The 16152-nt window shown below is 42.8% G+C and overlaps 1 protein-coding gene across 2 annotated transcripts in view; it reads left to right on the forward strand.

Annotated features, from left to right (window-relative positions):
- The window catches only part of PDLIM1 (PDZ and LIM domain 1), a 43400-nt gene that overhangs the window by 9553 nt on the left and 17695 nt on the right, over positions 1 to 16152 (forward strand). For both annotated transcript variants that reach the window (XM_085582451.1, XM_021548205.4), the window contains exons 2-3: positions 2105 to 2256; positions 11951 to 12035. In XM_085582451.1, the coding sequence (XP_085438577.1) occupies positions 2105 to 2256; positions 11951 to 12035 (237 nt within the window). The remainder of the gene's footprint in view (positions 1 to 2104; positions 2257 to 11950; positions 12036 to 16152) is intronic.

Genomic DNA, 16152 nt, shown 5'->3' on the forward strand with positions numbered 1-16152 from the left:
AAGGGGGAGGGAGATGTTTGGAGCGATATTGTTTGTCTTCCCAAGTAGCCATTATTCATAATGGGGCTCTGCACTCCTGGGGATGGCTGAACACCTGCCTGCCCATGGGAAGGAGTGAATTCATTCCTTGTTCTGCTTTGCTTGTGTGTGTGGCTTTTGCTTTCCCTATTAAACTGTCTTTATCTCAGCCCAGAGGTTTTAACTTCTACTCTCTACCCTGGTCCTGCAGGTGGGGGAGTGAGTGAGCAGGTGAGTGGGTCTTGGCTTCTGGCTGGTGTTGAACCACAATACCCCATCACAAGGTTTACAGGAGGTACTTTCAAGGCAATGAATCCAGTGGAGTGGCTGCAGATTGCACTCAATGCCCTCAACAGGTCACCGGTCAGCTGGGGGCTGCAGCTTGGCAGGTGATGATCTTCACATGTAAATCAGATTTTCTGTATCCATTTGGTGCTTTGTTTGGTATTTTTATCAGCACTTCCTCTGTCAGTTCAAGGACTGCTTGCAGCATTCAAAGTGGCATGCAAGTCATTCACTATTGGTCGACCCATCTGAAGCTCTTTGGATTAATGTTGAGCACCTTGGTCAGCTTGGACATCTGTGAACCACTTCTATGTCCTTCCTTTTTCCATGAAACGCTTTCCTAGTAGAGAGGTGAAAAAAGAAAAACATCTTGTGATTTTTCTTCTGGTTGGGGAAAATAGTCCACTGCAGCTGTGAGGAGACATGCTGTGAACAGCTTCAGATTTGACCCAGAGAAAACAGTGATTGCTTCTAGTGTATGACACCTCTAGACAGGGAGTGTTTCCCCGGGGGCAATGATTTGCCAACCAAACCCTAGTTAAGAGGGATTTCTAAATCTTGTGAATGGTATTTAAGTCTGAAAGCTCTGCTGGGTTTGCTCAGCTGCTTTCCAGCATGCTGAAACCTAGCATGAATGTGTAGAATGAATACCAGTTGTAATGGAGTCATAAATGAGCTATGTCTCAGCTGCAAGACATGTTTTAATCTGTACTCATGTCTGGGAGCAGTCCACCCTTCTCATTTCCTCTGCCTATTAAATAAGGGACGAAAGCCCATAGAAATCATTACACTCCTTTCACAAACTCATTCAAACTGCACAAAATCTTATGTAGTGTTTGCAAAGCTACAAACTTGATGTTATTTACCCTCTGCCCAGGCAATAATGTTGGCCCAAAGAGGTCTCAGTTGTTAAGAGGACACCTCTTTAAAAGAGGTAGGGTAAAATGAAGAAGCCATTTAGTTGATTTGTTTAATAATGCCAAGTTTTAGCTGGGACCTTTTTCATGAGGAGTGTCATACTGATGGCATTGCTGCATAGTGTCTTCTGTCTGGGACCACATGGAGAGGAAAGGGAGATGCAATATGGCAACAGGTATCCAGGTGAGCTGTGGTCAGGCAGGAGGGTTGGTACTTCTACTTTTTCAGACACTACTGACAGCTTGTGGTTTAAGGATGAAGTTTCTGATGCCTTTCCCCCTTTCAATCTCTGTGGATCATTCACTGCTTTGGGATTGATCTTGCTGAAGTCAGTAAATGTGTATTGCACCTGTTTCTGGGAAAAAGCATATTATTATTACAACGAAAGAAGCAATCCAAAATATTGAGCCCAAACCTTTCCTTCAAGGAAGAAAACAAACTAGATTGTAGTGCGGGCAAAACTGTTTGTGATTGGCATTGGTATTGCAATGACTCTGATACTCTTTTCTGTCACCTCTGTTCTTAGAGACTTGGACTTCTGTCTGTCCCCAGCACCTTTTGTTTCAGAGAGCTCTTCTCTGTCCAGGAAAGTTGCTTTCTTTATGATCTTGCTCTCTAGCATGAGAATTGTCTTGAGTGAAAATACTATTTCTGTTATTTACCTGTTGTCCTCTCTGCAGATTTCTATCTATGGGTGCCAAAACAAAATCCTTTATCTAAAAGAGCTAGATGGATTTCTTCTGAGAATTTACTTTCATTAATTTTACCTTCTTTGCTTCCAGGTGCCAATGAGAAAAAACACAACTTCTCCAACTCCTTTTTAAATATTGCTATGGAAATCTCCTCCCTGGAAAGTCCATTCACTCTTTTTGTTTTCTCTTAGGTGACTCCAGGCAGCAAAGCTGCAATAGCCAACTTGTGTATAGGAGACCAGATCATAGCCATTGATGGAGTGAATACAGATAACATGACGCACCTTGAGGCACAAAACAAAATCAAGGCTTGCACAGATGAACTGACTCTGACAGTCAGCAGGTACGTAGCTGAGCAAGACTGGGGCTGGAGAGAGGGAGGATTGCAGGGTGGGCAGTAGCTGTGTTTTAGTTTGACAGTACACCTCTCACCTCTCTGGCTGGTTTAATTTGACCTCTTAGTGCTTTGTCTGGCAGGTGCTGGCTAGCAAGAAGGAACTGCATTTCATCCTTTAATCCCAATGCTGCTTGCATTTGCTGCACTTTGATCTTAGGAAAACAACTTTCCAAATGAGAATTGGCTGGTAATTTACGGCAGGGTCTGTCAGCTTACTTTGTGTCTCCTGACAGCAAGAAACCAACGATAGTCTCATGAAAACTTCACTCATAGCAGAGGAGGTGCAACCAGAGATGCCCTTCCTTCCTGTTGCACTCCTTTAGCAGTTAAAAATATATGCTTATGTGTTGTTCCAAGCGATTAATTGCCTGGTTTCTGCCAAGCACAGACTCAGAAATGTTGTACATTTTGAAGCCTCTTGATCAAACAGCACTGTCAGCCTCAAAGAGTGATGGCCCAGCCTGCAATGAAGTTCCTCTTAGGCATCGGTGTCTTCATGTCCTGAAAAACTAAAGGCAGCTGAGCCACTATTTCTGCCACTAGTGTAGAGCACTGGCTGGCTTCAGCCTTCCCACCATCTTGAACTGCAGAGCAATGGACAGCTTCATTCCTTTCCCCAGCCATGCTTTGTTCTTGGGCCATCTTTGTACGGAGATGGAGTGGAGATGGGAAGGCAGAGCTCTGCTTTGCATGGACCTGTTGCTACTTAAAAGAACTGCAGCCTGGTTTTTTTGAGGGTGCTGGGGATTTATCCTTCCTTTTGGTGTGAATTGCAGCTGCAGGTACTGGTGCTTTTCAAAGTCAGGTGGTAGATGCAGTATGGCATTTCTAGTTGCTCTGGAGCAAGTTTTTCCTGTGCCTGCCTTTCCTAAGAATGATCATCCATCAGTTTCAGGGCAGATACAGGGGAAGTGCTTTCAAAAGGAGTGCAAAAGCATGCCTTAAATGATACAATGGTTTGGTTGTTCAGGGCTTTTCTGTGATGAACAGAAATCTTTACCGTGGCTTGGACAATGCCAGGAGTTCAGCAGGCATTTCCCAGTTCAGGAAGAAGTGATGGGTCTTGGCCAAAAAAAATGCCTGACGGTTCATTAAGGGAATTCACAGATGGAAGAACGGACCACATTGCAGGCAGTGTGAATGGGCAGTGAACATTGCAGCAGCCTGTAAACCCCAGAGTTTCTCATACTGGCCTTGAATTTAGCAGCATATAATCTTCCTGGAAAGGGGTGTTCCTTCTATCCAAAATCCAGCTGCTTGACTTGGCAAACTATTGCCATGTGGTTCTGGCTGGGAAAGAGGAAGGGAGGCAAGGGTTCTTTCAGCCTGTGGGCAAGTTCACTCTTACAGATCATTGAGTCTGGAAAATGTGTTTGCTAATGTTAATTACAAAGTCATTACATTTATAGCTACCCTATGCACATTTCATTTGCCTTGGGCTTGGAAGCTGCCATTTCTTGGAAGCTGGGACAGATTTCTAGCTGGATCTGCAACTGTGTAAAATTGTGCAGGGGCTTTCAGTTTACACTACTCAACTCTTTCAAGACCCTCTTTCAATGAAGTAGCATGAGTGTGTGTTGGATGCCTCTGCTGCTGTATTGATCACTGAGTTCTGCTGACAGAAGGCCAGGAAGAGTGTCAAAATGCAAGAATGTGAAAGCAGTGATCTGACTTCTTACACTTTAGAGCTTGATATTACTACCCATTGCTCTATGGAAAATCTGTGTGCATCATGTTGTCTTTCCTGGTTGTACTCTGTTGAGAATATTTTATCCCTAATGCCCAGTGTCCTTCTAGGCCTCCATAATTGTGTTGGTCAGAAGTGCTGTGTAGTCTTTATTGCTGAGGGAGGAGCACTTCTTTACTTTACAATCTAAGGCCTTAAAATGAAAGGCCTTGAGATGATGTGTAGAGAGGTGACAGAGAAAGCATTTTAAAAGACTTGGAGCCATACTTCATCTTCCCGCTCAGCTTGAGATGGGGGAAGTGGGTGAGGAAAGCAGATTGTGGTGTGGTGATGATCCCTCCTCTGTGAAGAAGGGAAGGGCATTGTCATGGGGGTGGAGAGGTTGGAAGGCTCTTGGGGAAAATGAGTGCCACCTGGCCAAGTGGTATGGCTTGGGCTTTCTGAGCTTTGATGGTCACAGCTCTGCACTAAGGCTTGACCATACAGTTGGTGAGGAGGACTCACAATACAGTCAGGTCAGAGCTGGAAGTTTTTTCTATGTCAAAGTAGCTCTGTAAGTAGTTGGCTGAGTATGAAAAGGAGTGTATATCATTTGCACTGCAACACCACCAACGCTTGGGTCTGGTCTCCACTCTGTGAAGTTGTAGCTCGTTAGCTGAATCAGATGTACCAAGGAGCTGTGCTGGCACAGATCGTTGCTCTGACAGAGCAGCATCTCTGTGGGTTAGAACATTACACAGCTGGTGTGAGAATGTGCCCAGCTGTGCCAGATTTTCTGGAGTGAGAATTCTTCCCAGTCCTCCTTTTCTACTCACCATTGGAGAGATGTCTTGTGAAAGCATAAATCCTTAGTGATTTTCAAATTGCTAGCTGATGAATTTTGAATGACTTACCCATGCTAAATATTCTCTTACCTGCATTCAGTGTGGCAACAAGGTTGTGCCAGGTGCATTTCATTCAGAGGTCTGAGCTCACACCAGGTGTTTCAGTTTCACCAAAGGATCAGCACTTTTGTGACAGTGGAGACTTCATTTGTGACTGTGCTGTACATGTGATGAGTGTATGTGGTTTGATGACTCTAGCTGATGAATTATTGCAAGACAAATCTTTAAAGGATAATGTATACAATGGAGGTATCTCTGCTGCAGAAAGCCTTTAAAAGCTGCAAGTAGCTGGAAGCTAGGAGAGTGTTTCATGGAAGTGTTATGCTTGTCTTTTTCGTCTGCTCTTCTGTGAACCAAAACAATATTTATACGTGTGTATTCTTCAAATAGGCAACTCTCTTCTCTTTTAGTGATAGCCAAGCAGTTAAGATGTTTTCATGTTTGGCTTACTAATGATTATTTAAGCGAAGTGTAAATATAGAGAATTGAAAGGACTTAAACACTTCTGGTAAAGGAAATGCTGTTTGCACTGTATGCTTGATTGTGTATATCAACAGCATTCCAATGTTTCCTGTTTCGCTATTTTTCTTAGCGATGGTTAACAGTCCAAAAATATTTCAGACCAGATTGTAGGCAGGAAATCTTGTCTAACACAAGTCACCATTAAAAACGTATCAACTTTCTAGCTGAAGAAAACATGCCTGGTCTGCTTTTTCACCCAAAGGGGCAAATGTAATTTCCTAGGATTTAAAACCCAGGCACAAATTGCTTTCTTTGAGTACTCTTTCCTAAGTGGCACTGCCAAGTGCTTTGCTGTTCGACTTGTGAACAGAGTTGGAAGGGTCTGTCTTCTGCCTCGAAAGTGGGTGCTCAACAATGTTGCCATAGATAACAAATTCCCATTGAACTCACTGTGTCCAGCAGCTCCCACTCTTTTCTGAGCCTGTTTCTTCATTCGTTTTGCTTTTGTTTCAAGAGTAATGTAGTTATCAAGAAACCAAAGTAAAGGTTCCATTATTGTCTTCAGCAGTATACAATCAAGCTCAAAACAGTCAACTCAAGCCTACTTAGTTCCTGAACTGAGAAATTCACAGGGAAATTTTTGTGTCTTTCCATAGGAAAAATTAAGTTTGAATATTTTAGAAGAGCTGTTCTTCTTATTTCCATTTTGTTTGTTTTTTTTTTTTAAATTAGGCTGTGAACATCACTGCACTGACATGTTAGGGTCGAGCAAAGCCTCGCCCAGTTCTGCTCTCCATTAATGGGGGTAAGCAGCAAGATATGTCTGACAACTATCAACTTTCTTGAGAAATTTAGTGTATTTTGAGTAAGATGCTTCCCCTGACAAAGAACATTTAAAACAAAGAAGAAACAGGAGAAACAGATACTCCTACCACAAAATTCACAGGTAGTCAAATGATCTAGGCATCACCCATGACAGTGGAAGTGCTCATGATGAATTTGACACACAGCTCTGTTGTGGCTGCAGATGTACAAAAGCAGACAAATGTTTGTTGCAGCACAGGTGAAAATTATTTCTAAAACAAATGGTTCTTTGCCTCTGGCTGTAGTCATGAGTGGTGAAACTGCGACCCTGAGCAAGTCAAAGGTAAAGTGTATATTTATATAAGACTTTTTTTCAACAAAGAAAGTGTTCTTGTAGTGAGTCTGTCCTTCCCTTTGTGTCTGGAGGCAGTTTGGGGGTGGTAGAGGGGAATGTTTTTAAAAAAGGGTTGCAAATATGTAACATTCTGTTCTGCTCCCACTGTCATTTTCCTCAAATTTCAAGCTGTTTTTCTGACACTCTGCTGCCAGCTTATAATACATTAATGCACCTTTTTTATATGCAAAATAGTCTTTTAATTTGTTGAAAGTTCTGCCAAGGAGCGAAGCTATGTATTTGTTCTTTGAAAAGTGCTAGGATCAGGGAAGTCAGACCTGTTACCAGGACCTGTTAGATGGATTGTCAGAAAGGATCATGTGTAGATGCTTATAAAGAAGAGAGCACATGTGTCATGTCCTCTATATTTTATGTAGTAGGTCTGGTTGCCCTCTTGCTTGCTTCATGTGCTCTCAGGTCTGAGCTGTGGGGAATAGTTGCACAAAGCCACAATAGGCTTGGATTTCTGTTCTAGGAAGTTGGTGGAATCCGTTGACTCATTTAGGTTTGCTTTTTTGCTTCCTTGCCAAGAAGAATTTTCCAGTTCTGTCATCTTACTAATAATTCCTTTGGCCCTGGGAAAAGCCAGCTGCTCAGTGTGCAGCTATATAAGGCCATGCAGGTTGCCTGGCCCTCTGTGGCTGCTCCCAACCTCTCCATGGCCAGTGTCATGCTTCCAGCCCTTGTGGGTGCACGCCAGCAGCTTTTACTAACAACAGACACATTCAAATTCATTTTAGCATATCAAGATTGGTATTTATGGTGATTTTACAGCCTCTTTGATGAGGCAGTAAGAGTTAACTCTGCAGCTGGCTAGTTAGAAGAGTGTGAGTCTGATCAGTCAGGTGCATCTTAGCCTTTGTAGTTGTCATGAAAGTGCTCCAGATAAACAGAAGAAGCCACAGAAGTTTAACTGGAGTTGCCTTTTTGGTTTTAGTGGTTGTATAAAGAGATACCTGAAATGCAAGAGGGTTATGCATAGAGATATGCATTTAGGACCTCCTGTCAGTGACTGTCATTGCTGTTTGAATTGGCAGGAGGCTGTGTGCAGCCTGAGTACAGTTTTGTTTGCCAAACCGAATATGTCCATTAATGGATGTTTGTTAAAAGTGACTACTCATGTTTAAAGCCAAGGCTCTGTATTTGACAGCTGCTGTAGCTAAAAGGCTGGTTAAAAGGTATCTTCCTGGTAGCCTGACAGCTCTTGTAGTTAGTTTCTAAACTTGATTAAAATGCCTGTTGAAAACTTTGGTGAGAGGATTGTGAAAGATAAATTATTTAGGTATTTCCTCATTTTTCAGCTAAAAAAATTTGTGCTGCACAAGAAACTTTTCAGTCTTTTGGGATTTATTTGCTACTTAGTATCTTAGTTGTGTCTATGCGAGTGTTTGAAATGAGATATGAATGAAAGGAGATATGCCTTTCTTCTTTATGGAAATTACATAGTTCCTGGCACAAAGAATTAGACCCTCATTTTCCAGCTCTGAATTTTCCCTTGAAGCTATGGCCTAACTTTGCATGCAAAGCACTGATAGCAAAATCTGGGCTCTTGTAATGTTTATATTACATCATGTTCAAGACAAGCTGCTTGAAAAGTGTTTCATAAATGCCTCTTCATATTCCTGCCTTGACTTGCATGTGGTTTCCTTCTTTTCCTACCAGTACCTCTGCATCCAAAGTAGCATCAGAGAAATTTCTTTCTAATCTTAGGTTTTGGTTTCTGCCTGGATGAAACAGGAGATGCATGGCTCATTCCCTAGCCCTAAGTTACTCTCTGTCCTGTAGTAAGGAAACAGCATGGAAATGTGAACTGCAAAAATGACAAAATTTGTATATAGATGTGCCTGCAGTTAATTTCCCTGACCCTCATTCTCAGGCTTGTTTGTGTCATGTTTTTTTCTCCTTCACCGTTTGAGTGTTGCTCTCTGATGGAGTCTCATTTGAAAGAATATGCATTAGAAACCATATTATAAAATAAATAGTCACTAGTTTATCAGGAGTTTCTGAGATCCAATAAGGATGCCAAAGCCTCTGGCTTTCACCAGGCAGGGTGGGATTCCCAGCAGGCTGTTGGACATCCAGCCCGTAGACCAGTGGAGAGGCAGGTGTGGCAGCTCTGCTAGCATGGCCCTGCTCAGTGGCAGGGGTACAGCCTGCTAAGGGGAGCATGGAGGTGCTTTGTAAGCTGGGGGCCTTCTCCCTCAAATTTGGGGAACAAATGCTCCAGAAAGCCATTGCCAGCAGCAGCCTGGTGTGAACTGAGGGTGATGTTACCAAGGCTGGGTTTAGCTGTCTACTCTGATGGCTGTTCCCTCTTTCATGTAACTAAGATACAGAAACATATGGATAAGATACAAAAATGGTGAGTCTAACCTGCCCTGCTGTCTGTGCCTCATGCCCACACTTCCCAGCACTGCAGAAAGTAAGCCCTGGGCCAGTAGTGGGACATAAGGTGAACTTTTAGGTGATATTTTTCTTCCTCCTGCCACACTTCAGTAGAATTACAGGCATTGACACAAGAAGCACAGCCAGGAAACCCTTCCCAAGATCTGGGACCGTCGTGGTTCTACCTAAGACCCCAGACTGTAGGCTCCACATGTAGTGCAGTGGGATGGGGCACATGCCTTGAAAGATCTGCTGGGTAAAGCCAGGGAGAGCAAAGCTGTGTCCTTTTTGCTGCTTCACTGGGGCCATAAATGGGCTGATGAGAGTGGCTGAGGGGCTCTTCTGCAGCTGTTGTGAATACAAAGGGAAGCTTTATCTTCCCTGCCTCAGAGCACAGATGCATGGCCTATGTAACGTTTCTGTTTGGATGACTTCTAGACTGGATTGAAAGTAAAGCTTGGGGTGACCTTGCTGCTTCCATTTATATCCAATGACAGAGCAGTATGGCAGCAGTGTGGAGAACAAACTTGTGCTATTTGCCTTGCTCATAAATAAAGAAGAACAATTTGGTCAAACCCCCTGTGGGCTGCAGTAGTTGGCCATAATTGCCTCCTCTCCTTTGGAGACTAATGTGCTGTGTCACCAGCACCTCAAACGCATTGAGGGCCAGTGGGATGAAAACAAGTGCCTGGGGGAAGTTTCTGTTCCATATTCATACACTGGCCTGCTCTAGGCTTGAATTTTTCAGTATGAATAAAGCCTTCTTATGCTTCTGAAAGCTTGTAATAAACGGACGTAAAAGAAAATGCTACCTCAAAAGTTCTTGAATCACTTTTGCAAGAGCTGGCACAGGGATGCCTCATGCTAGAAATCAGCTGAAGTGTTTAATGCTTTCTGAGCTGCTCTTTCATCTCTAGCCAATGTCTCTTTGCTTATAGCCTGGCGAGCTGGGTGTCTCATTTCCATACATTTTGCTGTGTCCCCTGTTTTTCCAGAGGAGGTGAAACTTGGTCATACATGATCTCCAAACACTTTCAAGGAATAAGACTTTGTATTGGTCATCAGGCTGCTTCCCTATCTGCAAACAGTTTTCAGGGGTGGAAAATACAGCCATCCTGGAAATGGGTGGGACTTTGTGAGGCTTGATAGCTGTAATCTGGGTGAAATTATTGGTTCCTCAGGCACCTTGAAGCATGGGTGTCCAGAAGCAAGGAGAGAATGGTTGTTTTGTATTCACCTGAGGCATGTTGGGCACCCAGTAGCAGCAGCTGTTGTGACAAGATGATGATCAGATTGGTGTGGATCTGATACCATGCAGCTGTTAGTCATACTTGTCTGTGTGCCCCAGCTTGCCAGACAGCAGCATTTGAGTGGCATAGGTTGTCAGGTATCAGCTGGGTTTCCAGGATGCAATAACCAAGAGTCGAAGGTTTGCTGTACCTGAACACCCATAAAGGATATCAGGTGTGACCTGCGTGTTTGTACTTTTCCTGTGAAAGGAGGTACAGCACAGCAGACTTCATTCAGGTTTCTTCTGCGTGAAGTCCACAGTGCAGTAAAGGGAATAGCAGGTCAATAAAACTCTTCTTCTTTCCTGATTGAGAATGCTGCCTCCCATCTCCACCCACTGAGCTGCCCTCTAGGTGCAAATATTAAAATATCATTTATGCAGCAAATGTCTGGGATGTATATGTGCATCTCAGCTACATTTGGGCTGTTTAAAAAATGTTGTGACTTTGGAGGGCTTTTAGAGGAATGGTGCACACCAGACTGAATATGTAGTGGGTAGCTCTATACCCTGTTTCTCCATCCTTTCAGAAGCCTTTTCTTTTTCTAGTCTCTTCCTCCTTTAACTGGAAAATCTCTTTCCAGTTATCCAGTTAATTCTCAATAGAAGCATTCCTGTTTTGCTAACTAAATACTTAAATTATAGCTGGTCCTTGACCCACAAATATCTAGGAAGTACATCTATTTCCAGTTCCAAATTCCAGAAGGGGCTCCTGTCAACAGGACAGAACATGATTTTCAGACCTCATCCTGAGAGTTTATCAGCCATCTGTTTGCTGCATGATGCAATGTTTAGCATTGAACAGCAGTTTTTATTCAACAATACTGCAGTCACTCATTTCCTACTATTAAAAAGTTTGGGAAAAGTGGCGCTGTTTAATCTGTCTGAGACACTAACTACTGTCTTTACTTCTGAGAAATGTAGGTACCATATGTTTCCCACAACATTTTTCAAGCAAATCTAAGCACTCCACTTCTTCCTCACCACTTGTTTGTCGTTCTTTGGGACATAGCAAAATTCCACGATGATGATGGTAAAACCAGTTGGTTTTAGTTGTAGATCTTGACTTGTGTTTCAGACTGCTGTGAGTAATTGGGTCAGACCACAGACCAGTAAAGGTTATATAGACTTTCTCTGTCACATGAGGTTGTCTCAGTTCTTAGTCCCATTGCAGGCAGGGATTTTTTTTCATCACTCTAAAAGGCTTCTGTTTGTTCAACATGGATACCACTATAAATAAGAAGATACCAAATGAGAAAATATTTCTAGCGTATCTCCAAGGCAGTCCAACCTCAAGAACAAAATGTTCTTTGTATAGTCAATACAAACAAGAATCATTCCTCTTCCTGGCTACCCATAAAAGCTGAAGCACATAGCAATCTGAATTGTCCCACTTAATTAAGGCATCTGAATGATATCTCCAGGTTCTCCTTTTGGGTAACCCCAGCTTGACAGCCTGGGTGGGACCCCATGCCTGATGTGTTGCCTGTGGAGTCACAAGGAGTAAGCCAGGACAGTCACTACTGAGATCTTGTCGTGCTCCAAGGACCTCACTTATCTAAGCCACCTATGTTGTGTACCTAAAATGAGCCTGTCTAGATTCCTTCTGATGTAGATTGTGCTGTATATGAGAGACTGAGGAAATGTTTGAAAAACTGATGGACTTTGAGTCTTTTAATAATAATAATGCTGCTCACTGATGAAAACATTAATTATTCAAAATTTGTGTGTTGCAGAACAGAGGCAAAAGTCTGGTCACCACTTGTAAGCGAGGAGGGAAAGACACATCCTTATAAGATGAATCTGGCCTCTGAACCACAGGTAAGTCCTAGAATAACTGCTCTTGTTCCCTCTTACTCCTGTGAGAGAAATTCTGGGCCTGATCCTCCAAGGAGCTGAGCATATGCCACTCTGTTGATCATGTTGGGGATAGCATCATGTCCCATACTATCAACAGATCATGGAGATCATGTGGCCCTTGGAGGCCTTGAGAGACAGACTTCCTCCCTCATGGCTAGAAGCCTGCTGCTGTGGAGAGCTAATTGGGTGCCATGCCTAAGGTAACCTGCTTGGGTCAGAGGTGTCTCCTGCCATCTGCATGCTCACACCTACCACAGGGCACAGAAGGCACTGTAGAGGCACTGTGGCTCAGTAAATCATTGCTGCTGTGCTAAGACAGTTGGTTTTCTTAGATAGAAAAGACTTGAGGGGTGAGGAGTGTTTTCTCTTGGTTTGGTTTGGATTTTTTTTCTTACTCAGTAAGCTCTTAGCAGTCTAACTATGGAGAAGGTGGAAGAGAAATACACCAGCATCTTACATTTTTATCTGTGTGGCAGATCATGCAGCTTCTGTCTAGGAAATTGGTTTTGTAACCTGTTGACAGCCTTGCCTCATTGGCCTGCTGCTTCTGTCAAGTAAACGTAATAGCAGGGATCTGTCTAAGGGCATTGCCTGGGCTAGATTTAGAGGATTACACTGCAAAAAATCTAAAATAACTACACTAAAGTCAGTAGCATTCCTCTGGATTTTCACTGGGGCAGTGACATAGCCCCAGTGGATTCTGGCCCAAGCACACATCCCATGCGAGTCTTTCTAGCAAAATAAGTAGATTATAAAACTAGTTTGACTCTGCAATTAATTAAGCAGTAACATAGCTGTTTTGGTTGGAAAGGACCTGGGACTAAAGCAGCACATGTGCAGCAACACCCTGCCCAGACCTTGGCCTGGGATCTGGCCGTGTCCTCTTTCACATCAGGCTTCTCTGTGTTGCTTGGCCCAAGAAATTGGTGTGGCATTCTCCAGGTATTTCATAACTCTGCCAAGGCACAGTGTGTGACTGAGCCATTTGGACTTTAGTTTGTTCTGGAGCCGTGTGGTGACACCTGTCTGTGACACTGTTGAGCTGAGGTCTGGTCTGTGTCTTCTGCTGCCCAGGTTTTGGAAAGGCTCTGCTTCAACCTTGAGACTTGGGGGCTATCTCTTGCCAAAGGAGTGGGGCAGAGTCTGCACTGGGGCTTTGCTGCAAGGATGCAGAGCTGTCATTTAATTCAGTAGAAGACTCAATCCTAGAGACCAATTTCCCAATGCAGCCATTAGCAAGAATTCAGCTAAATGCCATAAAATCAAACATACAGCACAACACATGCCCTAAGTGGGATTTTAAAGTAGCTCACTAATTTTAGTTAACTGCATCAGAAACCAGCTGCTGAACTCCACTGTCACTCACTGCCCCACCACATTTTCCCCCCAGTCCAACTTGGATAGATGGTCAGGATTTAACAGTAATGCTGGTGGAAGACATCCTCTCCTAAACCCTACCCTCAGTCTTAGTCCTGGTTCTAGTTCTGGCCACTGGATAGATATCCTGATACTGCTAGTTTGTAAGTATATTACAACTGAATTTATTAGTAGCAACCTGTAACTGACTTGAGCAGGAGAATTTGATGCACAACTGAGTGTGGAGAAATTTGTGTTACAGAGCTTATCTCTGAGCAGTGACCATTGTCTTAATCTTGTACTAAAAGTCGATGGTTGCCTGAAAATTAGGCTTTGACCTCTTTGATGCTCGAAGTGTTATTTCCTGGTGTGAAAGGAACATTTAAACTCACAGAAGTCTTGTCTTTTCTTATTCCCTTCCTTTCAATTAAAGCAGATTAGATAATTTGCAGTTGTGTATGTGAGTGGAGTTTGCTGTTGTTTGGAGCACTGGGCTTAAATTTAAAGGGCTTTGTTTGCTGAATACTCAGACAGGAGCTCAGTTTTGTGAGGGGAGATGCATCATGTCTGCAAACCACAAGTTCCTATTTACTCTTAAGGCATAACAGTACCTGAACGTCCTAATCTGCTATTCCAAAGTGTCAGGAATACCATCAAGTTGTAAGGTTGTGGGGTTTGTTGTTTGGTGGATTGTTGGGGGGCTTTTTCCCATTTGCTTTTTTGGTAGCTGACTACAGCAAGTAAGTTTGGTAGTGAGGTCTTTCTGCTTGGACCGTGAAATCAGAAGAGCGTGCTGATTCCTGCCAGAGCATGTGGCAAGTGTTGGCTGAGTCGCTCTGGGGCTGTGTCTTTGCAGCATCATCAGGGGTTTTGGCCAGGCCTGCTGCAAATCAGCAGAAGCAAAGTGCAGAAAATGCTAAGGGTATGTATACCAACATGGCAAACTGCTATGAATTTTACCACAAAGATGCTGATATCGTTTTTCCAGCAGGACTGGTTGAAGCTGTGAGTAGAGCTGAATCTTCGAAGGCAAAACTGAGCTGTTCAGGTTTTTTTAACTTGCTGGCCAGTAAAAACAGTATCTTTGCTTTTTTTGGCAATAATCTAGTGCAGAACACTATTAATTCACTAAGCAAAGAAAATAGGACATGCTGAGTCCAAGTGGTTTGTTTAAATCGTGGTCCAGGGTCCTCTGACAATGGTTCTCATTGGCTTTGCACGTGGTCATTTGAATGCAGACATAAAATCATACATGTGAATAGCCTTACTTCAGGCTCAAAAAAAAAAAAGCTTTAAAACCCTTGCTGTAGAAATTGACTTATTCAGATATATTACCATCTTTCTTAGAATTAGTTTTTTAGATGTTGCCTCTTCTACCTTTGGTATCTTAGAGGTTTTTTCACACTTGTTCACCTTCTTTTTGTCTTCCTATTTTACTGATGTAGCTGCTAGATCTTTGCAATAAATCTTGAAAAATAATTTTCATTTTATCTCAGGAACCAGTGCTTAAGAGCTTGTCTATGAGTAGCTACGTATTTTAAGATCCCTGCTTGCACATTTTTTACCCCATTTGAAATGGACTGTTTGTTTACTACTGCAATCCTTTTGGAGGCTGATATTTGGTGATATGCTGCATCATGCTAGTGGAAGTGTTTTCCCTTACTTGGAATGTGCATTCAAGATACTTTTATTTGCCTTTGGAAAATAAAAAGGCATTATACAGCTTCCCATGCATTCCCCAAAGTCCTGAGTCCAAAGACTGACTTCATTGTCTAAGCTGATCTTTGCCCATGAAGGAGCTACAGTCTTATTATTATTTCATTGCCATTATCCTTATTCTTCTAAATTAATTTAAACTGAGGCACGAGTGATGACAAAATTGCATTTCATCAAAAGGGGCAGCAGCTTGTCGGTGTTGATGGCTCAGCAGCTGACCTAGCTTTGTTTTGGTGCCCATGGCAACACTAGAGGAAGGAAATTACAGTCTTCTTAGCATATTTACTCAGTTAGTTCACTTGCACTTCTAACCCAGATCCTAAGGCTGATAACTCAGTGGCATTTTCCCATCAAGATCTTTTCCTCACAACAGTGGGAAAGACTAAAATAACGTCTGCCTCTCCCTTCTGCTTAATATCTCTTGAGAAAAGTGGTCACAGCAAGAGAGAACAAATTACTTGGTGGCTAAGGTAATTTTAATGCTTATGATACTGACCAGAGACCAGCATAGCTTCAAGTCACCTGTGCCCTCTGGTGATCTTGGGCCACGCAGGGCCCAAGGGGCTGAATTGCCTCTTGGTAAAATAAACAGTAAAACTCTTATCTTCTGACTGTCAAGTCCTGTCAGACCTGGGGTCTGTTTTGGTTTTTGTTTGTTTGGGTATTTTCATTTTGTTTTGGGTTTTTTTGTAAGACACAGATGCCAGTGGGGGTCCAAGTCTCTGTTTTTGCTGAGTGAGCTAATGTAGAAGAGCTGAGAGACTCCAGCTTCAAGGGTAGTCAATACCCAGACTGTCTCCAAAAAATAAGTCTGGCTCCCTGAAGGCTATATATCCTCTTTGCAATAAGGCACAAGTATTAACATCAGACCTTGAGAATGCCAGTGAAAACTCTTGGTTTGAGATGGACAGTTCAGCTCTTTGTAATCACAAAAAGTAAGGGCTTTCAAACAGAAGGATTTTTTTTTAATAGAAATAACTTTCAGACAGAGGTTAGCAGCTGGAGG

Source organism: Lonchura striata, chromosome 6 (assembly GCF_050655825.1).
Source record: "Lonchura striata isolate lonStrDom1 chromosome 6, ASM5065582v1, whole genome shotgun sequence".
NCBI classification, from domain to species: Eukaryota; Metazoa; Chordata; class Aves; order Passeriformes; family Estrildidae; genus Lonchura; species Lonchura striata.